This window comes from Leptopilina heterotoma, unplaced genomic scaffold (genome assembly GCF_015476425.1).
Source record: "Leptopilina heterotoma isolate Lh14 unplaced genomic scaffold, ASM1547642v1 Lhet_164, whole genome shotgun sequence".
Lineage (NCBI taxonomy): Eukaryota > Metazoa > Arthropoda > Insecta > Hymenoptera > Figitidae > Leptopilina > Leptopilina heterotoma.
Genome location: NW_025110880.1, coordinates 419,372 through 446,014, shown reverse-complemented (window position 1 = coordinate 446,014; position 26,643 = coordinate 419,372). Strand labels below are relative to the sequence as shown.

The 26,643-nt window shown below is 24.5% G+C and overlaps 1 protein-coding gene across 2 annotated transcripts in view; it reads right to left on the bottom strand.

Annotated features, from left to right (window-relative positions):
* Positions 1 to 26,643, bottom strand: part of LOC122499057 (uncharacterized protein DDB_G0287625) — a 274,973-nt gene that overhangs the window by 46,958 nt on the left and 201,372 nt on the right. For both annotated transcript variants that reach the window (XM_043607120.1, XM_043607121.1), the window contains exon 5: positions 2,041 to 2,102. In XM_043607120.1, the coding sequence (XP_043463055.1) occupies positions 2,041 to 2,102 (62 nt within the window). The remainder of the gene's footprint in view (positions 1 to 2,040; positions 2,103 to 26,643) is intronic.

Sequence of the window (26,643 nt, the reverse complement as noted above, 5' to 3'; positions counted from 1 at the left end):
TTAATTGACTCCAATAAATATTATTTGATTCAATAAAATATTTAATTGATAATAGTCAAGTAATCGGTTATTTAAATCAAATAATTTTTTTTTCAGTGTACTTTTCTCTGTGTTCTTTGGATTTGACAATGAATTTATTTAATTCTTTTATAATTCGGTCAATTTTTGACCGATTTTGATGAATCAAACATGAATTTTTTCAGAAAATTACGTATTTTTAGAAAATTATATAGAATGAAAAAAATTTGATATTTAAATATAAAAAAAGTAAAAATAAATTTTCTTTTACAGTTTTTATAACTTTCGACCCATTATTTTTAATTTTTTCATAATAATCTCGATCAATTCATCTTTAATTTTTAAAAAATGTATCTTGGATATACATATATTTTGTGGTCCAAAAACGGTCCGAAAAAAAAGTTTACAAAAAAATATGCTTTCATCATATATAATGTTTTTAGGGTCGCTGAATTCGAATTTTAGGTCAGTTTTTTAAAATTCAAAATGGCGGATCTAATATGGCGGACGAGAAAGTTAAAAATCCATCGGATTTGCTTAAAACTTGCTACTCGGAGGTTTTCGGGTTCGCTAATTACGAATATAATGTCAGATTTTCAAAATTCAAAATTGCGTATCCAATATGGCGACCTACTTTTTTAAAAGTTAATGAATTTGTCTAAAAATATTTATTCTTGTAAATTTTTGAATAAAACAAAAAAACCTAAAAAGATTAAGTAAACATTTTTGATACAAATTCGTCAACATGCAGAAAATTTGTTCGTCATATTGAATCCGCAATTTAGCATGTGGAAAAACGAACATCAAATTCGAATTCAGCTACCCCAAAAACCCCCAAAAAACGAATTTTGATCGAATAGCAATAATTTTGAAATTATCCGCCATATTGGATCCGCCATTTTGAATAACGAACATTAAATTCGAATTCAGCGACCCCAAAAACTCCCGAGAAACAAATTTCAATCGAATCGCATCAATCAAGCAAATCTAAAATTTTTGTAGTCGCCATTTTTAATCCGCCATTTTGAATTTTTTAAATTTGACTTCAAATTCGGATTCAGCGATCCCAAAAACCTTAGTATGTCTTCGTAAATTATTATCAAAAAAATTAATAATAATGTTAAAAATATATAAATGTATTTTTGGTTAACGAAAAAATTGTTATTGCAAATTTTTACTTTCACACATTACAGATATATTTGATTTATTTTCTATATTACTTTTACCGTTTTTTAAAATTTTTTAATAATAAATAAATTATTTATTTAAACTGCAAATATATTTATTATTTACTTTTATCGTTTTTTAAATTCTTTATTAATTAAGTATTTAAATTTATTTTTTTTAAAAACGGATTACTTAAATTAAATTTTTATAACCATTTTTTAAACTTTTACCAAAAAATATTGAATTTAATCAATTTTTTGTTATTATAAAGTTTCCTATAACTATAATTAATTATTATAATTATGATTCAATGTGAGTATTTATAATTAATAATAAGTAAAAGATTTGTTAATCTTTATTTTATTAAATTATAAAAAGATTCTTTATTTGAAGTAATATTATTTGCGCAATTAATTTTATAATAATTATAAAATATTATTTGAAAAATGGAATAAATAAAACCTAATAAAATTTTTATTTCATTTAATACATTGATAAATTTGAATTTACTACTGAATTAAAATGTAAATTATTATATATATATATAATTCCGTCTTTGGCCATATTACTTCAATAGAAGATTCCTCAAATATTTTGATGGAATATTACTATTTTATTATTTTTATTATTTTATCGAAATATTTCGAAGGTCAAATATTTTAATATTCTTGAAATTTAAAAGAAATTCTTATAATGAATATTTTCAATGTTTCAGTGAAATATTCCAAGAATAATACACGGAATCGAATATTCTCACTTTCTCAATATTCTCACTACTGAATTAATTGTAGGTACCACGACTGAATGAAAGTATATTATGCGGACGAAAATTAAATTTTCCAACTTAATACTTACGATATTCATCTCCTGCTCCTGAATTTCCTTATACACCTCGACGATCCTCATCAGAGCTGATCCTGAAACAAGAAGTTAGTTCTCATTAATACGAATGCAGATAGAGAGAAAGAGAGAGAGAGAGAGGGGGGGGGGGAGATTCAAAGGCAAACGATCCGATATATTGGTCGTAAGTAAAATCGTTTCCAAGCAAAACTCAACTCACTGTGTGGTTCACATTGAATAAGGGGTTGATAAAGGTGGTTCAAGGTGGTACAACTAAACGTAGCGGTGAGGGGGGAGGGGGTTTATGGGAGAGTAACGATGCGTTTGAAAAGTTTTGTTGGTCCTGAATTATTCAAAAGTTGAAGGCGATACTGTAATCCAGAGAGGGAGAGGCAGAGAGAGAGAGAGAGAGAGTCAGAGAAATGGAGAAAGATAAGAAGGGAGAGAGAGAGAGAGAGAGCTAAGTAGACCGTCAGGAAAGCTCACTTTTCCGATGACTTTCTCCTCAAAGCTTCTCATATTATAGTCGTGGCCTACCAAACGAAAAGTAGCAAATAAAACAAAAAAAAAATGTAACAGAACAAACAAAACTCACAAAAAGTGAAGAAAAAGATAGGTTTCCGGATGTCCCGAAAAGAAGTTGGAAAAGTTCCCGCATCAGGCGAAGCGACCAAGCATACATGGAAACTTCTTCGATTTCTTTGAATACCCCCCCCCTACCCCCTCCACAATCACTTCCCCCTACTCTTATCGATGTCGAAATCCTGCACTTCCGACCGGAAAAATCCCGGAGGGTAAGAGGGAAAAGAAGGAGTGAGTGGAAAAAAAACAAGAAAAAGTGGCGCCCGACGAAGGAAATGCATAAAAACATTATAGTATGTATCAATAATAATGTTTAGAAAGATCAATAAATAAATTTTTTACGATATTTTTTTTATGGGAAAAGAAAACATTTTCTGATTTATTCTTTTAGGTGGTACATAAAAAATGGGTAATGGAGGGTATTTGATTTTTTTAGTAATGTAAAAAAAAATTTCATTCTTATTTTAAGTAGTACAGTCGTTGATGTAGTCAGACACAAATCTTTAAATATTTCTTTACTTTTAAGAAGTTTTTAATAATCCAAAAAAATTAGTAACTTCTCTTAGTCATTTTAAGTAGTATTGTCGTTGATGCAGTCAGACACAAAATTAAAAATTTGTATTTACTTTTAAGTAGTATAATCTTTATTTTAGTCAGACAACAAATTTTTTTTCTTCTAGAAAATAATAAGTGTGGTAAGTTTGTGTAAAAATAAAAATTTTTGCACTTGTCATTTTTTAAAATAATTGTTCCAATCAGGAATCAAAAGAAGATGACAATAATACAAATTAAGTAAAATGTTTTATTCTTATTAATTATTTCAGAAATAATTAGTTATAATTAATTTCAAAATTAATTAAAAACTAACTAATTAATTAAAAACTAACTAATTATTTAACAACTAATTTTACAATTCATTTATAATAATTATTTGTATAGAATTTTGTTTTATTTCAATATTTTTATATTATTTTATATTATTTACCAACTAAACATTCATATTAATTTAATTACAATATTTAAAAAATAAGTGAATAAAATAAAAAGAAATAGTACAAACATGCATTTGTTATTTTTTCCTTTAAAAAATATTTTTTGACAAATCGAAAATATGCAGGTATTTTTTCATGATTTATAATAAAATAATATTTAAAATAACAAATTTATTCTTTTCTTTTGGGAAAATAATTGAATTATTTTTGGGAAATTTTATTAAAATAGTAAATATTAAAAATCATTGAAATGAGAAAAAAAAAATTTTGAAAATAATTGAAATTAGGACAAGAATTTTATTGACATTTTTAAAAAAAAATTGAACTTTGGTGAAGAATATTGTTATTTATATAAAGATAATTGGGATTTTGACGAGAATTTAAAAAAAAAATGTTCCAAGTGAAAATTATTTTCCGCGAAGAAAACTGAAAAATTACTGTAAAAAGTAATATAAAAGCAGAAAACAATTTTAAAAAATTAAAATAAAAATGCTGTTGTAAATAGTACGTAAATAACATCAACAAAATGATAATTAAAAATTGAAGAAAAATAATAATAAGAAAAAAGAGAGAAACAAAGAAAGCAATGTAAAAAATAACAGAAGCAAAGAAAGCACTAAAAAAAAGAAAGAAAGAAAACAATAGTAATTTATTAATATACTGGAAGAAAATAATTGAAACAGAAAAACAATAAAAAAATAAAAACAAAAAAAGTTCTTTTAATTTACTACTGAAAGTGTTTCATCAATATACTCGCGATGTTTTAAAAAAAAAGCTAAAGAAATGATCTACTTGAAAGTGAGTGTTGAAAAATGTATTGTGTAAATTTTATAGGGGGACTTGAGTTTTGTTGTACATCACTTTCAACGACATAACTATAGGTATACATACATATATATATATGACAAAGTGGCAGAAAATGTCTCTTGAGATGACTGACATCATGAATAAGAAAAACATTATAGACGTGTATGTTCAACGTTAAAGGCTTTTCCGCATTGTTCACACTGTAACGATTACACGAAGAAAACACTCTTTTTCGCTTTATTGCGATCCCTTCTCATTCGTCCTCCCTTTCCCCGTCCATTAAACTTGTCGACATAAAATGATAAGTAAAGCACTAAACGCCAATGAACCCTGTGTTGACGATAGTAGTTTACCCGGAATTATCAATTTACACATTTTACTTATCAAATTGCGTGATAGAAAAGAGTTTTTTTTATAGTTTAACAAACTTAAATTTTTAAATTCGATTATTAATTTATCTGAAAAATTTTATGTTTTTCTTTGTTTAATTATTGTCTATTGTTTAGCATTTTATTTCATTCTTTAGGTTTCAATTGTAGTTTATTATTATTTTTTATTCCTTTCTTTTTTAATTTTGTCTTTTGTTTCAATTAACTATTGTTTTTCAACTCTATTTTTGTTGCTTTAATTATTTTGTTTCTATTCTTTCTGTAATTTTACTATGTTTTTCAGTTTCTATTATTCATTTTTTTAAATCTACATTTTTATTTATTCATTTTTTATTTATTTATTTAAATTAATTTGAAATTAATTTAATTTTTTTTATTGTTCCTGGTCCTATTTTTTTGTTTTAGATTTTTTTCAATTTCTTTGTCTATATTCTTTAGTTGTTTTCTTTTGTTTTCTTTGTTTTTATAATTTTAATATTTTTTATTTAATATTGTTTTTAGTTGTTTTATAATGTTTTTTTCATTCAATGGTAACTTTATTGTTTTTCGTTTTTTACTGTTTTTAGTTTTTTTTACCGTTTCCTTTGTTTCCATATTTTTGTTTCTCTTTTGTTATAGTTTTTAGTTGTTTTATATTGTTCATTTATTTCTACTCTCTAAATATAAATTAGTTAAAATGTTTACTAATTTCTACTAATTTATGCAATGAAATAATTTGTAATTTCTTCAAAATTAAATTTTTTAAAGTGTTTTTAATTAAAATTATTTTATAAATCCATTAATTTTAATAATATTTAAAAAAATTTCTTTGAGAATCTTCAAATATTCAAATATTCAAATATTCAATTCTTCAATTAAATATATATTAGAAAATAAAATTTTCAAAAAAATAATTTCAAGTAAAATTGAAACAAACTTTGTCAAAAAAATTAATTCTTCTACAAAATTGTTATTTAAAAGAATGAGAAATTAAAATTTTCAAAGATTTTAATATGAAACCTTTTCAAAATTCAATTATTTCAAAAATTTCAACTATAATGTTTTTAATATTTAATTTTTATTTAAAATTTTAACTGAAATTTGTTTTTAATTCAATTATTTAAATAATGAAACTAATTTATTGAATAATTGAATTCTCGTAAAGAATTTTATCAACAAATTTTTAAATAATTGAATTTAAGAATAATTCCACTTTTCGAGGAATTCCATTAAAATTTGATTAATTAATTCAGCATTGAGTTTTATTATTTATAAAAATAATTGAATTCCTAAAAAGAATTTTATTTACGAAAATAATTGAATCTCCGTAAAAATTTTATTATTTATGAAAATAATAATTGAATTACTTAGAAGAAATCTATAAAAAATTTGTAAATAATTGAATTCCTGTGAAATTTTTATTAAAATATGGAAATAATTGAATTTTAGCGTTGAATTCTATTAGAATTTTTTTAAATAATTGAATTCTTTTGGGAAATTTGATTAAAATAGCAAATAATTAAAAATCATTAAATTAAGGACAATTTTTGTAAATAATTGAAATTTTGTTCAAGAATTTTATTAAAATTTGTGAAAATAATTGAATTTCGAAGAAGAATTTTATTATTTCTAAAAATAATTGAAATTTTGACGAGAATTTTTTTAAAATTTTAAACATAATTGAATATTTGCGAAGAATTTTATTACTTTTGAAAATAATTGAATTTCTACAATAATTTGTATATTCTTTAAAATTCTCCAAATTATATCGTACAAAATACGAACTTTTTGATTTTTTTCTTTCAAATTACGGACTTTACGAACCTTTTTTTAAAAAAACGGACTTTTACGGACTTGAAGCAAATTTACGAACCTTTGCGGAATTTACGGACCTAGTTCGAGCCTTGAGAAGTGTAACATTATTTTTCTCAAGAGGATAAAATCGTTTGACTTAAACAGAATTTTATTCCCTTATTTTACACTCCTAAGTTATTGATACAGAATTTCTTGTCTAAAATAAAAAAAAATAAATAAAACTTTGAATTTTTTAAATTATTCAACTTTAAGTGAAAAAGTAACACAAGTAGAAAAAACATGGAAAAAAGTGTCGTTTACTAAAACGGAAATCCTTATTTTTCTTATTATTTTATTAAAATAATGCAATACCTACTTTGAAGAGCTTTCTATTTTATTTCCTAAATTTTATATTTTAAAGAATTTTATTTTTTTTATTCTACATTATACATTAAATAAAAAAATTTCAATCATCTAAAAAAATATATTAAATGAATATTTAAATTATAAAATAATAAGAAAAATTAAATTTTACATTAGACAATAATAAGCGAGAGACAACAAATCTAAATGGATAATAACAAAACACACATGTAAACATTGAGCATAACGCACGATAATTGCTAAGTATAATTTGAAATTTCTCTATTTCAGACTTCAGTGTTTATTCAGCAAAATAGGCGTCGAGGTTAAAGGAGATGGACCCGTTAAAGAAGAGAGTTTCACGAAACGATGTTTTGCGAAATATTGTTACAGTAAATGGAGAAAGATACAAACTGAAATGAAGAGAATAAAGGGGTCGGTGGGAATAAGGCGCCTAAACGTCGAGGTATCGCATCTCAACTGTACAATATCGTGTAATCCATTGCTATTCGGTAAAGCTCGTCCACTGTATCAGTGTGTTTGTGTCTTTATACATTGTCTATATACACTCACATGCATATATATATATACGTATATGTATAGACAAGGGGTGTAACGTAGCATAGTGATGCTTATGGGGCTTTCGAGCCGATGTGTGGCTTCGTCTGTTACGGATTAATATTGCCAGCGCCAAGGGTTTTAAGCACCAATATAATGACAATATCAACAAGGACAACAATTTCCATATATTGTTATTTTTCATTAGTCAACAATTTGGTTCGTCTTAATTTAAGATCAAAATGGAATTTTATTTTATTGGTTATTAACTAGTTTTTTTTCTCCTTTCCACTACAAATTTTGCTTTGTTTTGTTTTTTATTTATAGATAAAAGAAAGTTTCTTTTCATTGACTAACAATTTATTTATCAATAAATAATAAATTTCTTTATATATCTTAGATTTTCTTTAATAAAATTGATATTGTCGCAAAAATGTATATGAGTTGTGAGATGGCTAAGTGGTTTCACTTCTGGACTCTTAACAACACACGGGCGAGGGTTCGATTCTCATTTGGACTAGAAATTTTTTTTTCAATGAATTCTCTTTTATTTCATTTATAAATTACTGCGAATTGTATTTCAATAAATAGTAGTAATATACTAATTATAATAAATAAACATTTAATTAATTAATAAACATTATTTAACTAATAAACATTAATTTAATTAATAAAAATTAATTTTTTTATCGCTTGAGATTAGAATTAAATTGTTTAACCTAATGTAAGGTTTTCTTCTTCTTATTGTAAACTTGAAGACCGACATGTATAAAAATTTAATTATATGGAAGAAACTCTCACTAAAATGTAAAAGGAAAAAAATATTCGCTTGTCACAATATATCGTGAAACTGGAGAACGCAAATAACAAAAAATATTCTATATTTTCTCATTTTACCGAAAAGCAAAAAAAAAAAACTGCATCTCGATTGAATAGCTTAAATTGTGCAGCATCATAATATTTGTATCTAGTTCTTTTTCAGCATTTTTTTTTAAATTTCAAGCAAAATTGAATAGTGTGGAATTTTATTATTAATTATTAACAGCTTGACAGTTCATGACAAATATACGGTCAATAAAAACTACACAGTAAAAAAAGTTTTGATTTAAGATTAGTCTTAAATCAGTCATCATTTCAATTCAATTATTTATATTTTCTAGAATTTTTAACTAAATTTTTTCTTTAAATCAATTATTTTTAATAATTTTTAAAAAAAAGTTCTTTAAAAATATTCAAATCCATTTGTTTACAATTCAATTTCACAAAATTTCGATTATTCAGAAATTCTTCAATAAAATATAAATTAGAAAAGAAAAACTTCAAATAAAATAAAATTTTAGTTTGAAACCTTTTCGAAATTCAATTACTTCTAAAAATTCATGCTTTTAATATTCAATTATTTTCTAAAATGTTGACTAAAGTTCACATTCAAATCAAGTTTTATTAGAAAATTCCAAGAGAATTCAATTATTTAAATACAAAAATAAACATATTTAAATGTTTCTTGAAATTGAATTCTCATAAAGAATTTTATCAACAAATTTAAAATTTAATTTGATTGAAATTTGATTTAAAATTTGATTAAGGGCATTTGAACCATTATGACGTTATGACGTTATTATGACGTTATGTGTGCTTTGCACACATTGTGACGTCATAATGGTTCAAATGCCCTTAAAATGGTATTAAAAATAATTAAAATTCTATCATGATTTTTATTATTTATAAAAATAATTGAAGTCCTAAAAAGAATTTTATTTATGAAAATTATTGAATCCCTGTAAAAAATTTATTATTTTAGAAAATAATTGAGAAGAAATTTATAAAAAATTTGTAAATAATTGAATTCCTGTGAAATTTTTATTATTTATGAAAATAATGAAGTGTTTATGTAAAATTTTATTTAATTTTTTTTTAAATAATTGAATTCTTTTTGAAAATTTTACTAAATTAGTTGATATTGAAAATAATTAAATTGGGGAAAATTTTTGAAAATAATTGAACATCAGCGAAGAATTTAATTACTTTTGAAAATAATTGAACTTCTGCAATCATTTGTAAATTGTAACTTCTACAAAAATTAATTTTTTTTTGGTTTATGTCTAAAAAATTAACTAATTTCAAAAGAATTTGAATTATTAAAATTTTTCCAAAATCTATAAGTTCTTTAAAATTTCTAATTAAATTCATTCTAAATTGCAATTTTATAAAATTTTAAAATTAAACCTTTTAAAGTTTATCTATTTATGAAATTTTTAAATTAAAATTTTTTTTAAATTCATTTAATTTTGATATACCTATTTAAGTAAAATTTTTTATAATTAAAATTTAAAATTTTTTTAAAACTTTTTTTAAAATTCATTTAATTTTGAAATATTTTAATTTTATTTTCACAATTTTTGAATCGAATATAAAATTTAGGTTTTTCTTCATGAAATTCGAGCTTTTTTCTTCTAAAAAATAACTTTTTCCAAAATTTTTCCGAAATGTCATTTTACCGAACTGCACTTTTGCGAATAGTCATTTTTGCGAAAAGCCAATTTTGCGAAAAGCCAATTTTCCGAAAAGACATTTTTGCGAATTGTCATTTTTACGAAAAGACATTTTTGTGAAATGTAATTTTTGCGAAAAGCCATTTTTGTGAAATGTCATTTTTAGGATTAGTTATTTTTGCGAAAAGTCATTTTTACGAATTGCCATTTTTGCGAATTGTCATTTTTGAGAAATGTCATTTTTGCGAATTGTCACTTTTGCGAATCGTTATTTTTACGAATCGCCATTTTTACGAATTGTCATTTTTGCGAATAGTCATTTTTGCAAAAAGTCATTTTTACGAATTGTCATTTTTGCGAATTGCCATTTTTACGAATTGTCAATTTTCCGAAAAGTCATTTTTGCGAATCGCCATTTTTACGAATTGTCAGTTTTCCGAAAAGTCATTTTTGCGAAAATTCCTATAGTGAATCTATACATGCATACAAGTTTACCATAGGAATTTTCGCAAAAATGACAATTCGCAAAAATGACTTTTCGGAAAACTGACAATTCGTAAAAATGGCGATTCGCAAAAATGACTTTTCGGAAAATTGACAATTCGTAAAAATGGCAATTCGCAAAAATAGCTTTTCGCAAAAATGACAATTCGCAAAAATGGCAATTCGTAAAAATGACTTTTCGCAAAAATGACTAATCGTAAAAATGACATTTCACAAAAATGACAATTGGAAAAAATGTCTTTTCGGAAAATCGACAATTCGCAAAATTGGCTTTTCGCAAAAATGACTATTTGCAAAATTGCAGTTCGGTAAAATGACATTTGGGGAATAATAATGCGTCCCTGTCACTGTAAGTGAACAAAAAAAAATTCATTATTATAAACAATAAAACCAAATGAACTCCAATTGATTACAATTTGAATTGAAACAATTCAACTGATTTATTTCAATTTGAATATATATAAAATGATTAATTCTCTCAAGCTGCGCGAGGTGTGCGGTTAACCTCAGATTATCGCTCCACTCATCGGTTTGTGAGGAGACTAACCAAGAAGTTTTGGCGCGATGTTCCGTCCCTCGACGACAGCTGTCGACTCTCTCTCTCTCTCTTTATATGTGGGTGTGGGTTTGGCGACCCGGAGACTCTGCGGTAAGAACCGTCCTTTCTATCTCCCCCAGGCCGGAAATATCCCTGAAACGGACTTTCCGACGGGACTGTCGAACCGGAATGGAAAACAAACTGTATTTACCATGAACCAATATTGCCTGCTTTCGCCAATCGCGTTGAACCATTTCCTCGATTCGAAATCGAACATTCCGTTTGACCCGAATCAGTCTATCCACATATTATATATTTCTCTATCGCTTCCCTCAAACCCCTCCACTAATTCCTTCTCTCCATCTATTTAAATAATCCGATATGCTTCGCCGATATACTCTTCGAGTCTATTTACATTCCCTTAAACTTATAATTGGATATTATTGATATAGTAGAGGAACAATTTTTATATTTCTAAATTAACAAATTTTTTTTGTTTTGTACAAAAAATTCCATATAAGCTGCAAGCATAGAATCTTTAATTTTAAAAATAATGGAATTTAAAAATTTTCTAATTTAAATTTCTGTTGAAAATACTAAAAAAAAATTCAATTTTTGAGAAATTAAAAATAATTGAGGCTCCGGATCTTAAAAGAGCACTTTCAGTTCAGCATTAATTTTAAATGGTAATAGTGACCTTTTAAGATCCGGAGCCTTAATTGCAGAAATTCAATAATTAAAAAAAAAATAAAATAAAATTCTTTTTATAAAATTCAACTATGTTCAACATTTGAAAAACATTCTCGTAAATATCTCAATTATCTTTATAAATAACAAAATTCTTCTCTAAAGTTCAATTATTTTCATAAATGTCAAAAAAATTCTTTTCCTAATTTCAATTATTTTCAAAAATTCTTCTGATTTCAATGATTTTCAATATCTACTATTTTAATAAAATTTCCCAAAAAGAATTCAATTTTCAAAAAAAAATTTAATAAAATTGTATGCAAATATTTAATTATTTTCATAAATAATAAAATTATTTTAAGGAATTCAATTATTATTTTCATAAAAAATAATTTAAAATTCTAGAAAATAATAATTGAATTAAAATAATGAAAATAATTTCGATGAAGTTACAGTAACAATACTTTTATAAGTTGTTTAATTTAAAAAAGGTTTGAATTTAAAATTAATTAATAATTAATTTATTTATTAATAAAAAAATTTATTTATTTATTTATAAAAAAATTAATTAATTAATTAATTAATTAATTTCTGTAGAAAATCCTGTAACAAAAATGAGATTAAAAATATGAACTGTGCAAATATTTATTCATCTTTTTCCAAAACAAAATAATAATTTTGATAAAAAAAATTGTGATATATAAACAGAAATAATGCAAAATAAATAAATTTTCTATTTCTTAATCACAGTTGTTTAACAATTTTCTAATTTTGTTTAGAAGTAAAGAACAAAAATCTGCATAATTTCAATTTGACAAAACATAATATTTAACAAAATTTTAATCTTTTAATGAAAAGAAGTTAAAAAAATTCTGATGATTTCTATTTGTCATTACAATTTTGAATTAATTATAAAATACAAATATTTATAACATAATAATATAATCTAACTCTGCCCGTCTACTCAATTTCGATAATGAGCAACTTAATTGACATCTGTCGGACGCTTACAAAATTACATTGGCCCGAAATTCAACTTCAATGAAAGAAACAAGTAAATAAAGTAAAAAAAAAAGTTCTCGAATAATCTTGATCTAATATTTATATTCATTAACACAAGTTTTTACCCGCACAGCTAATATTGAAGATTTTTACTAAAAATAAAAAAAATGTTAATTTTTATAGTAATAAAATATACATCAAAATATTTCACAAGTTTGATTACAATTTCCTGCAACCTTACAAGTTACTTTTACTTTCATTTTCACTTTAAAAGATTTTTATTTTCACAGTAAAAAATTTTCACTTCTACTTTTACTTCAAAAATATTTGTAATTTTAATTTTATTATCATTTTCACTGACTTATTATAGTTTCATATTTATTATTTCATGTTTCATCTTATCACATTTTTAATGAATATGCCGTTTAAAAAATTTTTTTTAATGAATTGCACTTTACTTTTTTACAATTATTTTTCATTTATAAACAGAATTAAATAAAATTTATGAATGTAAAAATAAAAGTAAAACTAACAGAGTGAAAGTAAAAGTGAAAATAACAAATTTGAAAATGAATACTTTGACTTTCATTTTCATTTTAACTTTGAAAAATGTATATTTTCACATTCATTCTGATAATTTTTTATTTTCACTTTAATTTTCACTTTTATGAATTTTCAATTTTATTTTCAATTTGATAAATTTTTACTTACTTGCACTTTAAAAATTTTTTTTACACATTCTATCAAAATGAAAGTGAAAATAAAAATTCATCAAGCTGAACGTGAAAGTGAAAAGAAAAATTTTCCAAAGTAAAAGTATTTTGATAGATTTTTTTTCACCTTCATTTTCACTTTAATAAATTTTTTTACATTCATTTTCAATTTGATATAGATTTTTATTTTTGTTGTTATTAGTGTAAGTAAAAATATAATTAAAGATCTGTCAAAGCAAAAATGAAAGTAAAAAAAAATCTACAAAAATGTAAATAACAATAAATTTATTTTTAGTTTCACTTTGATTGAAAGTAAAAATACTGTCAGAAGTGCAAGTATAAAAGTGTAATTAAAATTTTATTGAAGTAAAAAAAAAAATCTATCAAAGTGAAAATGAAAGTGAAAATCAAGTAGAAATGAAATTACATAATTTACCACAAGGGTTTTTATTATTTGACAAATAGTAGCCCAAGTTTTCTTTCCTATAAAAACAAATTTTCCGAAAAAAGATTAAAATTAATTTTTTTGTAATAATTATTACGATTACAAAAAGGTAATCCAATTGAGTATTCAGATTTAACTACAAATCTCTAGTCAACATTTTTAATTAAATAGAATTAGCAGAAACTAACGAATGTTAAGTTGAAAATACTTTTTTTCTCCTTCATTTGTAAAAATCTAATAAAATTTTCTATGATAGAGGTATAAAAACAAGTTATAATTAAACTAAAGTTTATTAACCAATTTGAGAGTAAGGAGAAATAAATACGTATATACATAATAATAGGAAAATTGTATAAAGTTTGAAATTTGAGGTATAATGTTAGAACTAATTAAAATGAAATTAGACTGCATTTCAAAGGATGTGACTCGGTCTTGTGAAACATTCTAATTGCTTCCCAATACAAGTTAATCTTTGTTTTCTCAGTAAACATTTCTCTTTCTCTCTCTATCTTTCTCTCTCTCTCTCCCTCTCTGAATGTCGACAGCGGCTTTTCTCTCGCTACATCAATGTTACATTCCTTTACACCCCTAATCAGCTAACGAACTCACGTAGTTTCCTGCGCGAGAGGAGTTCTAGTCAAGATTAATATTTACAGCCTGCCTTATCAATTATTTCTCCCATTGGTTGCTTACTCCTTATCCTTTGCACAGATATAGCTATATAAATGTCTCGAGAAAAGGTAAACTACCTTCGCAAGTATACATATATATATAGACACTATTTTCTTACATTACATATACATATATATGTACCGAGAGAAAACCAAACGACGAGGACGAGAAACGATCTAATTAAAATCGAAATCAAAATAAACGTCTCGAGTAAATGAAAGGTAAATTAAATATAGTCACGTGAATAAATAAGAATACGGAAAGAAAATTCAAGTCAACGATATCGAAATATTAAGTAGCATTTTTTCTTTTCATTATTTTTCTGTTTTTAATAACTAATTTTGTAAGTAGTCACTTTACTAGCAAACTAGCAATAATTCGCTCGCAAAAGCGCAAGGATAACTACTTACTTACTTACTTTTTAAAATTAAATTAGCAATTTTGAAAGAAATAGAATTTACAAATTTTTAATTCAAATTTCTTCTCATAAAAATAAAATATGAATTGGAATATACTTTTAAACTATTGTAACTATAATAATTATATATTCTGAGACAGGTAATTCAGAAAAAGGTAGGGAATTTTTATTAAATGTACTTTAAAAGGTTTTAATTTGAAATTTGATGAATCAATTCTGAATGAATTAGAAATTTTAATGAATTTTGTTTTTTGAAAAATTTTAATAATTCAAATTCTTCTGAGTTTAGTTAAATTTGTCATTATGTAATTAATTATTAAAAATAATGGATTTATAGAAGAATTTTGGGTAAAAACTATAAAAAAAATTGAATTTTGGAGAAGTTACAAATGATTGCAGAAATTCAATTATTTTCAAAAGTAATAAAATTCTTCTCAAAAAACTTAATTATATGATAGAAATTTTCAAAAAAATCTCGTCAAAATTTCAATTATCTTTATAAACAACAAAATTCTTCTCTGAAATGCAATTATTTTCAAAAATTTTAATAAAATTCTTGTCAAAATTTCAATTATGTATTTTCAAAAAATTTCCTCATTTTAATGATTTTCAACATCTACTATTTTAATAAAATTCCTAAAAAAAAATTAATTATTATAAAAAAATAATTTAAAACAATAATTCAATCACTTTCATAAATAATAAAACTCACCGCAGAATTTCAATTATATTTAATATAATTTAAATCGAATTTCTCGAAAAATGTAATTATTCTTAAAATTTTGATTAAAATTCGTTAAAGAATTCAATTATTATATAAAAATTTCTTAATAAAATTCTTTATGAAAATTAAATTTTAAGAAACGTTCAATTATTCAATAAATTATTTACTTTTGTATTTAAATAATTTAAATTCTCGTTGAATTTTCTAATAAAAATTGATTTAAAAATTAATTTCTGTTAAAATTTTCAATAATTATAGAATATATTAAAAAAATGATTTTATCACTCGGTTATCTTTAATTATTTATAAGTTGTCTTTATTTTCTAAATATTCACCAATTTTCAATTTAATTTTCAATTAAAATTTATAATTGACAAATAGAATTTATAAACTTTTTTCTCCTTTATTTTTAAAAAACTTTAAATTTTCTTAAAACAATTGTAATTAAGAAATGAAAATAATGCAAATTATTTCCTCATGAAAATTGTGAATTTTCTACAAAAATATTAAACGGGAATATGTAATATTTATTTTCCCAAAAGAAAAGAATGAGTTTGTGAACAATATTGTTATTGAGAAGTAAAAATTATGCAATAATTTGGGTATATTTCCTATTTTTTATCACAATTTTTTAACAATACAATTTTCTAATATTTTTTTAGAAATAAAAAGGAGAAAAATTTGCATAATTTTGTTCAGTCAATTGAAATTTGTTATGAAAAAAAAACATATAACAATCAAAATGAGTATATTTTTTATTTGTTAATCATAATTTTTTTTAATTTTCTAATTCCTAATATTTGTTTATTATAAATCATTAAAAAAATCCCTGTATATTTTCGATTTGTCAGACGATATTTTTTAAAGAAAAAAATCAATAAAACATAAACAAAAACTAACTTTAAACTGTGAACAGAATTAATGGAAGACAGAATTATCAGATTATTAAAGTTAATAAAAATTAGGAGTGAATAGTGAAGAATCTTCTAAATTATTGAAGAAAACTAGAAAATCGTGAGATAGACAAAAAGGAAAGTAGGTATATAGCAATGAACGAAAAGAGAAAACGAGATATAAGTAAGGGGAAACTGTTTCACGAAACGACATCCTAGCAGCTAATTTCAACGTCTGAAAACTGTTATTAAAACAGAGAGTGGAAACACATAGGAAAAGGTTTATCCGAATGAGATGATTGCATTCTTCCCTCTCAACTTTAGTAATGAAACTAAATGTGTCTGTAATTAGGAAATTTTTGTGATTTTTGCCAAAATACGGTGTAAAATAAATTATATTTTCCTCCCGATGTGATCATTCTTTTAACATTACAATTATAATATTTATATTACAAATAATTTTTATTATCGAAAATTAAGGCAAATAAAACGAAAACATTCGGACAATGAATAAAATATTCATTTACTCCAACGTTTCGAAATCTAAATGATTTTCTCTTCAGGGAGTCTATCCAAAAAATATATACAAAATAAAAATAATAATATTGAAAATTAAAATAAATCATTCATTTTATCGAAAAATTTTTTTAAAATTCAATAAAAATTGTTTATTGCATTATTATTGAATTGTACTATTTGCTAACACAAATAGAAACTGTACAATATTCTGAAAGTGCTAAACAATAATAGAGAAAGAAAAGGAAGAATTAGAAAAAAAAAATTTTTTCTTATTTCCTATATCAATTCACTTGTCATTAACAGAAAATATTTCGTTTACTATAATCAAGACGTAATCATCCCATGAATTCAAGACTAATATGAAACATCACATATACATATATATATATATATATATATATATATATATAAAATGCAACGCAACCCCGAGAATTTGAGAATCGCAAGTAAATGTAAGCGCATACGGAATCTTAAAACGAATTTACATTTCAAATTTCTCGATAGGAAATACAGGAGCGTACAAGTCTCGCTTAGTTACTTCTTGCTGAGATGCAATGCGACGTCGACATTCAACGACGCTGTGCAATTTAAGGTAATGAAATGTCTCCCTCTTCTCTCGGTTGACTGAAGTCTCCTTATACAATCTTGGAAAAATTTTGAAGGAAAAAAAAAGAAAGAAATTTTTTTTTTAATTCAAGAATCGTTGAGTGTTTTGCATGAGTAAATTTCGCTTCTCTCTCTCTCTCTCTCTCTCTCTAGTCATACAATTAATTAAAATTGTAGATATACGTATAGAAAAAAAATTTTTCTTTTTCTTTTTCTCCGGTTGTTGAAAAATTAATCCCCTCAACCCAAAACCCCCCTATCGATAAATCCCTGTGCTCCATTCGAGCGCAACGGAGCGACTAAAGTCGTTACGAGAATGTTCCCGAATTTATACGAGTAGGTGAACTTGAAACCATTGCGCAGGCTTCACGACTAGAGTTTCTATAAATGACTTTATTTTTTAAAGATTTTTATCCATATTCGAGGATTTTTTTTCTTTTTTTGCGGTAAAATAAAAGGAAGCATACTTGAATTGATTATTATTTTTTATAAATATGTGTTACTTGGATGTTTAATTTTTGTATTATTTTTGCACTACTTTATATTATTTTTAATAATTTTTATACTACTTTATGTCACTTTTTTAATATATTTTTATATATTAGGGGAACATAGTCAAGGTTGGACCTTAGTTCAAAGATCCTCGATATTTTTTTAAATAGGAGCACTAAAGCAATTTTTAAATTTATCCGATTCGATTAAAATTCGTTTTACAAAACGGCAACATAAGTAAAAGAGTCTATAAATTATTAAGAATAATGATAATTGGGAATACAATTAGTGTAATAATTAAAACAACTGTGAATATACTTCTGATAAAATCTACAATTTCATAATATTACGAGATTCTAAACAATTTCCATAAATGTCGAAAATAAAAATTATATTCAAAAATATCACTCCTTTAAATGACAAAAAAATACTAAAGAGATAAGTCAACAAATGATACCTATAAAGAGATATATCTAATAAAAATTAAATGGATAAAAGTGTGTAATATTTTTCTAAGCTTTAACCTGAGGCCAGAGAAAAGTGTGGTGTACTAAAAGCCGCTTAAATCGGTGTGACAAGCTTGTTTATCCAGCGATTGGAAACAAGTGTATTTTCCTTTCTCGACATTCAAGTGGAATGAGGAGGTTATTGTTGCCCCGAGGATCGGAAACTGGAAGTCTCCTCTTGGACCCCTTTTGTATAGGCTGCAGAAAGAGAGTGAGTGAGAGGGGAAAGGATAGTTTTCCGCATCTGTGCCCACGACGCAATGCCTATATAGCTCTCGCATGTTATATAGCACATCCCCTTGGCACTAACCGAATATCTTTCCCCTTCAAGTTTTCGTGCGCGAGGGAACGCGGAGTGAGAGAGGTAGTGAAACAACAATCGTACGAGTTATCGCCGTCGGCTCATCCCTGGCATGAGGCGGCGGAGAGCAAGACAAACAGTTTTTAGCCAGCTCGACCGTCTCGAACTAATTAACGTGGGATCCAAAGTACTTCTACGGAAGTCGGAACCAATGAGCCCCCCTCCCCCCTTCGTCTCCTGCACTTTTACCTTTTCCGCATTTCTCCATTCTCTCTCTTTCTCTCGAATTGCCAAATCAAACCGTCCGCTTCATCTCAGAATAAAATTCCCATGTAAGCTGCAAGTAACTGCAAGCCGTCTCAAAGCTTGTTTCAAGCTTTAATTCGCCCAGTCAGCTTTAGTTTTGTTATAGATCTGTACGGCACGTGCTGAGGAACTTCACGACTTTTCTACTTAAGCTCGAGCGAGCCAAAAACTCTCGTGGTTTCACGAGGAAAATAGAGGAAAAAGAGCAAGTGAGGAAATTTAATGAATGGTGCTTATTACTGGAAATTAAAGTTTGAATAAAGTTTGAAGAATACAACTCTCCAATTTCCTGAAAAACCAATCTGTGTTTCACATTTATAATGCTTTATTCACAAATCATTTATTATACAGCGGTATTTAAGTTGACGTTAATTGATGAAAGAGTAGATTTCTTTTCCCTCGGGGATTTTCGTTTAAATTTGACATTGATATTAGAATTAAAAAATTCAAAATAATGGATTTAATATATAAACCAAATATTTTTAAAGTGAGGTATTAAAAAGTGTTACAGATTAAATTAACACCAAAAAAGATGAAAATAATCAATTTTGGTGCACTGAGAAAACATTATACTTAATTCAAATAGAAAAATAATAAATGATTTTGTTTAATTGAAATTAGTTTGTAAACTTAATCCCAATATATAGAAAATATTTACTGCTTTGATTCAAAAATATTATTTGTTTAAATAATTATGTTTAATTCAAACATATTTTCTGTTTTGATTTAAACAAAAATTATGTTTAAAAATTTTATGTTTGATTCAAACTTAAAATTTTATTATAAAAAATTTAAAATCAACCATAACTTATGTTTGAATTAGATAATATTGTTTCTTTAAATGAACCAAAAAATAGGTTTGAATTAAACTTAAATATGTTTGACTGTATAGCAAAGATATTTTAAGTTTGATTTAAACAAAATTTGTTTGAACCAAATAATTCGTTTTCTCAGTGTGTTATTTATTACAATTTACAATGAATGAAATTTTAGTTCATTAAATTTTTTTATAACTATAAAACATGAAAATATCGATAACTCCGAGTCTTCGACTCGGAGTCATCGATTTCTTCATATTTTATAATAATTAAAAATGACTAAGTAATAAAATAATTATTTTATATTATAATTATAAGAATATTGTACTTCTTCAAAATTATTTTCATTATTTCAATTCAATTATTATTTTCAACAATTTCTAACTACAATTTTACTTTATATCAATTATTTTTAATAATTTTCGAAAAAGTTCTTTGGCAATTTTCAAATTAATTTGTTTACAATATTCAATTTCACGAAATTTCAATTATTCCTAAATTCTTTAATTAAATGCATATTAGAAAATAAAAACTTCAAATAATATATAAATGAATATTCAATTAAACTTTTACAAAAAAATTAATTTCAAAATTCAATTATTTCTAAAAATTCACGTTATATTACTTTTAATATTCAATTATAATCTAAAATTTTAACTGAAATTCATTTTTATGAAATAAAAATCAATTTTTATTAGAAAATTCTACAAGAATTTAATTATTTAAATGCAAAAGTAAATAATTTATTGAATAATTGAATGTTTCTCAAAATTTAATTCTCATAATGAATTTTATTAACAATTTTTTAAATAATTGAATTCTTTTGTCGAATTTTATTAAAACTTGCATGAACATAATTATTTTTTTCCAAGAATTCAATAATTATAATTGTATAAAAAATAATTGAAACGCACGATGAGTTTTATTATTAGTAAAAATAATTGAATCCTTAAGAAGAATTGTATTACTCTTGAAAATAATTGAATTTCTGCAATAATTTGTAACTTCTATAAAATTAAATTTTTTTCTAGTGTTTTTAACTAAAATTCTTTAATAAATCCATTATTTTTAATAATTCTTAAAGAAGTTTTTTGACATTTTTCAAATTCATTCGTTTAAAATTCAATTTTACAAAATTTTAATTATTCATATATTCTGCAATTAAATATTTAGAAAATAAAAACTTGAAATAATTTCAATAAAAATCCTATTAAACTTTTAAAAAGAATTAATTCCACAGAATTTTTTGTCAAAAATATGAAAAATTAAGAATTTCAATGATTTTAATTTGAAACTTTTTCAAAATTTAATTATTCCTAAAAATCCATGTTATAATGCTTTTAATATTTAATTATAATCTAAAATTTTAACTGAAATTCATTTTTAAAACCATTTTTTTTTAGTAAATTCTACGAGAATTCAATTATTTAAATACAAAAATAAATAATTTATTAATTTCATGTTTCTTAAAATTAAATTCTCATAAAAAATTTTGTCAACAAATTTTTTAAATCATTAAATTCTTTGGACGAATTTTAATAAAATTTTTAAGAATAATTACATTTTTCGAGGAATTTGATTAAAATTGTATTAAAAATAATTGAAATTCTGCGATGAGTTTTATTATTTATGAAAATAATTGAATTCCTAAAAGAATTTTATTATTTATAAAAATAATTAAATCCCTGTAAAAATGTTATTATTTATGAAAATAATTGAATTATTGCAAGAAAATTTATAAAAAAATTTGTAAATAATTGAATTCCTGTAAAAAATTTTATTATTTATGAAAATAATTGAATGTTTGCGTAGAATTTTATTCAAATTTTTTTTTAATAATGAAATTCTTTTGGAAAATTTTATTGAAATAGCAGATATTGAAAATCATTGAATTTTAGAAAACTTTTGAAAATAATTGAATTTTTGACAAGAATTTGATTAAAATTTTGTAGAATAATTAAATATCAGAGAAGAATTTTATTATTTATAAAGAGAATTGAAATTTTGACGAGAATATTTAAAAAATTTTCAACACAATAACATCGTTGAATTTTTACAAATCGTTGACTTTGGTGTTTTATTTAAAGTAAAATTTCATTCATAGGTAAAAATAACAACAAAATAGATTATGTTAATCCTTTCTGGTGTTAATTTAATCCTAGAGGGATTAAACTGTTGTAGATTATTTTAATCCACTCTGGTGTTATTTTAACACTTCACGTTTTACTGTGTGAAGGATTTGTACAAAAAATGTTTAATCCACATTTTTTAAAGTCAATATTTTTAGTTTTTTTCATTCTAACATCAAATTTGGATATAGTGACCCAAAAACATCCGCAAGTAAACATTTTAGACAAATCCGACAACTTTAAAAAAATCTGGTCGACATATTAGATCAGCCATTTTTAAATTTGAATGAAGGTTGTCAAAATCAAATTTAGCGACCGCAACAACTCCCGTAGTACGAATTTTGATCGAATCGCATCTGTTTTAATATTATCCGCCATATTGGATCCACCATTTTGAAATTTTGAATTCCAATGTCAAATTCGGACTCAGCGATTTCGAAAAATTCAATTTCCACCATATATTGGGTCCGCCATTTTGAATTTTGAAAAAACGATATAAGATTGATAATCAGCGATTCCAAGAACCTTCGAGTAATAAGTTTCAATCGAATCTGACCAATTTTTGAATATTCGTATTCGACATTTTTGATGGAATTCGAATTAATCTTGAATGAAAATTGTGAGTCTTTCAAAGAATCACTTTTAAGATCAATTTTTCCAACTGGAATGGAATAATTTTGTTTATTCATAATTTAAATGATAGCAACGCCTTAAATTTGTACTTTGAACGTTGGCTATTTTTTTCTTCAACAAAACTTGCAAAGATATTCATAAAGTGGAAAACATAGCCACAGCAAGAGTATCATATTGCCTTTGGCAGCAAGTCAAGAAAGGCGGACCCGAGTCGAAATTTAGACCCTACTTAGCCTCTGAAAATGTAGGGCCTATTCAGGTTTAGCAGTCGTAAAGTAGGGTCTGATTTCAATACAATTTTTAAAAACTAGACCCTACTTTGACTCCCAAAACAGGCTGAAATTTGCCAATCTTCCATTTGGAGAAGCAAAGGAGGGTCTACTTCTAAGAAACCTATACCGTACTTTTAAACCTCGTAGACCCTACTTTCATACTCCTAGACCCTACAATTAGAAAAAGAAAAATTTGAAGATTTGCTCAGATTCAATTGAAGCACTAGGGATGAGTAAAAGTGGAATTTTATGTGTTTTATAGCGTCTATATACACGGAGTGTATATAGACGCTATAAAACACATCAGTATTTATGAATTTGGAGTACTTTTTGCATTTGCAGTGTTTCAAGTAATTCATTAAAAAATAATTTAAAATTTTCTTTTAGAATGTAGGGTCTAGGAGTATGAAAGTAGGGTCTACGAGGTTTAAAAGTACGGTATAGGTTTCTTAGAAGTAGACCCTCCTTTGCTTCTCCAAATGGAAGATTGGCAAATTTCCGCCTATTTTGGGAGTCAAAGTAGGGTCTAATTGTATTAGAATTAGACCCTACTTTACTACTCCTAACACTCAATAGACCCTGAAAATTCAGGGTGAAAGTAGGGCTTAAATTTCGACTCGGGGGATATAAAAGGGATGACTTATTCTTTGGTGAATATGGAAAAGCATTAAAAAGTTTGACATTCGAATACCGCGCTCTCTTTCATTACAAATTTTCTTGTTTTTTTTCTTTGTTTAACAAATTTATTCGCCTAAAAGAGAAAAAAAAACCAAAGAAATGAGAGAGAACTGTTGGCAAAAGAAAACAGTATTTAATATTTCACTTTGTAATAAAGAAAAAACAATTGAAGAATTTTTTCCCCCGAGCAATATAAAAACGGAAAAGTAATAATTCATGTTTACAAAATGCAAAAGAAACTGAATATTTTTAATTAAATAAATAAAAAGAAAGTTTTATTTTTTTCAGTAATATTATTTGTTTTCACAAATATATATATATTATATGTATATCAAAATCAATATAGAGGGAAAAATTTTCACGTAAAGAAGAAAAGATTTTTTATGATAAATAATAGAAAAAAGAATTCCATTCGATAAATTGAAGTTTGTCCAATCATAAATCGATTTTAAAATACTTTTTCATTCTTCCCAAAGGCTGTTCTTTACCTTTCCGTCTACTGTGCTTTAAGCAAATTCTCAGGAAATCGACCCAAGAGATTTTGGGATTTCAGAGGAGTAATGGGCCACGCTTTCCGCGAACTGAGACACACAAGTAAAAGGAGAGAATGAAAAAGAGACTCGATTCCAGAAAAGAAGTAGTAGAAAGTAAGAGGAATAGCCTTTAGGGGATAAGAGCAGCAATGTCCTTTCGCGCATGCTTATCTCGTCACGGAAAAAAATATCCAAGCTACATTTTTATGCAAAGAATGGAACTAGTTTTTCCCAAAGAGCAAGTTCATTTTTTAAACTTTTCTACTGTGTGGGTATGCATACAGTCATCGATTAATACAAAATACTATTTCTCGTGTGCAATTTATTTAGAAGTTTTTAAAAACATTAAATTAGGATTCGGTGACTTCAAATACTTTGATTTGATTTTGATCGAAATTCGTGAATTTAAAATTTTCCGCCATATTGGATCGCCATGTTGAATCCGCCATTTTGGATTTTTAAGTTGACATCAAATTATAATTTATAAGTGATAAATTGAAGTTTGATGTTAATTTAAACCCTCGACTAATAAGTTTCAAGCAAATCTGTCTAGTTTTTTTTAAATTTTTCGTTGACATATTGGATTCTGCCATTTTTGATTTTTCTAATCTGACATCATTTTCGTAATAGTCCTTTAAAGAAAAGTTTTCACGTCTTTTTATGCCATGAACTGTCAAAAGGTTAAAAGTTTTTTTATTTATTGATAATATTTTGTAATTAATTTCCATTGAGACCAAGAATCTTTGTAAACTAATTTTTATTGAGACAATTATTGTTATTAAGAATATTAGCCACGGTAGTTGAACTTTAAAGTAAATTAAACTTTTTCCCTTTCCATTTTTTTTCAAGCTCAGAATGTCAGGATGTAAGAGGGAAAACAAGTACGAGATAAAAATCACTAGGAAGCGTATTGCAATACTAAGTTTAATATTTGCTCTCTATTATTTTTAAAACTTTTCAAGGGAAAAGTTTCGCCAACTTCTTCTCATAGGTTTACTCTTACTTTGTGTAGAGTTGTGAAAAATAGTCGGAAGAGTTTACCAGCAGATATACACAGATATATAAAAATGATCTTAACTTTTGCAAACAATACCCACTCTATACATAGATATAGATATAGATTTTATTGTGCAGCGTGAAATAATATTTTCTTCACAGATTTTTTATTTATATTTGTTTCATTACGCTTTGAATATTTCTTTATTCACTGCGAATTTATATTTCTAAAAATTATTTACTATTAGAAAAATGGAATTTTTTTTACATTATTAATTATAATAATCGTCTTATTCATTCGTCTTATTCATTCGTCTTATTCATTCTTTCATTCTGCTTTTTTATATCAAATTTCGTTTGACTGATCTAAATTATGCAAATTTTTTTCTTGTTTATTTATAAAAATAGAATATTTGTTAAAAAATTATGAATAAGAAATAGTAAATAAATACCCATTTTATGCATAATTTTTATTTCTCAATAACAATATTGTTCACAAACTCATTCTTTTATTTTGGGAAAAAAAAACATTACATATTTCCGTTTCTTAATATTTTTGTAGAAAATTTTCAATTTTCATAAGGGAATAATTTACATTATTTCAATTTTTTAATTACAATTGTTTTAATAAAATTCAAAGTTTTTTTTTAAAAATAAACGAAACAAATGTTTATAAATTCTATTTGTCAATTTCAAATTTTCATTCAAAACGACAATTTTTAAATTTTTAGAAAGTGAAAAAAAAAATTTTACTGAAAAAAAATGTTCGGGTTCCTTTAAATTTTTACGAATTTCTTTAATTGTAAAATTATTCGAAAACATCAATAATTTCTTTTATAAATAAATATATAATTATTATTATTTTTCCACAGAAATTAATGCATTCAAAAATTTCAAATTCAAACATTTTTGAAATTAAATAACTTATAAAAGTATTTTTGTATTTAAAACATGAAGAAATTGATTGCTCCGAGTCGAAGACTCGGTGTGATCGATTTCTTTATGTTTTATAATAATTTATAATAATTAAAAATTTATGAAAATAATTGAATTATTGCGAAGAAATTTATAAAAAAATTGTAAATAATTGAATTCTTGTGAAATTTTTATTATTTTTGACAATAATTAAATGTTTGTGTACGATTTTATTAAATTTTTTTTTAAATAATTGAATTTTTCTCGAAAAATTTTATTAAAATAGTAGATATTGAAAATAATTAAAATTAGGACTTAAGAATTTTATTGTAATTTTTGAAAATAATTGAACTTTGGGAAAA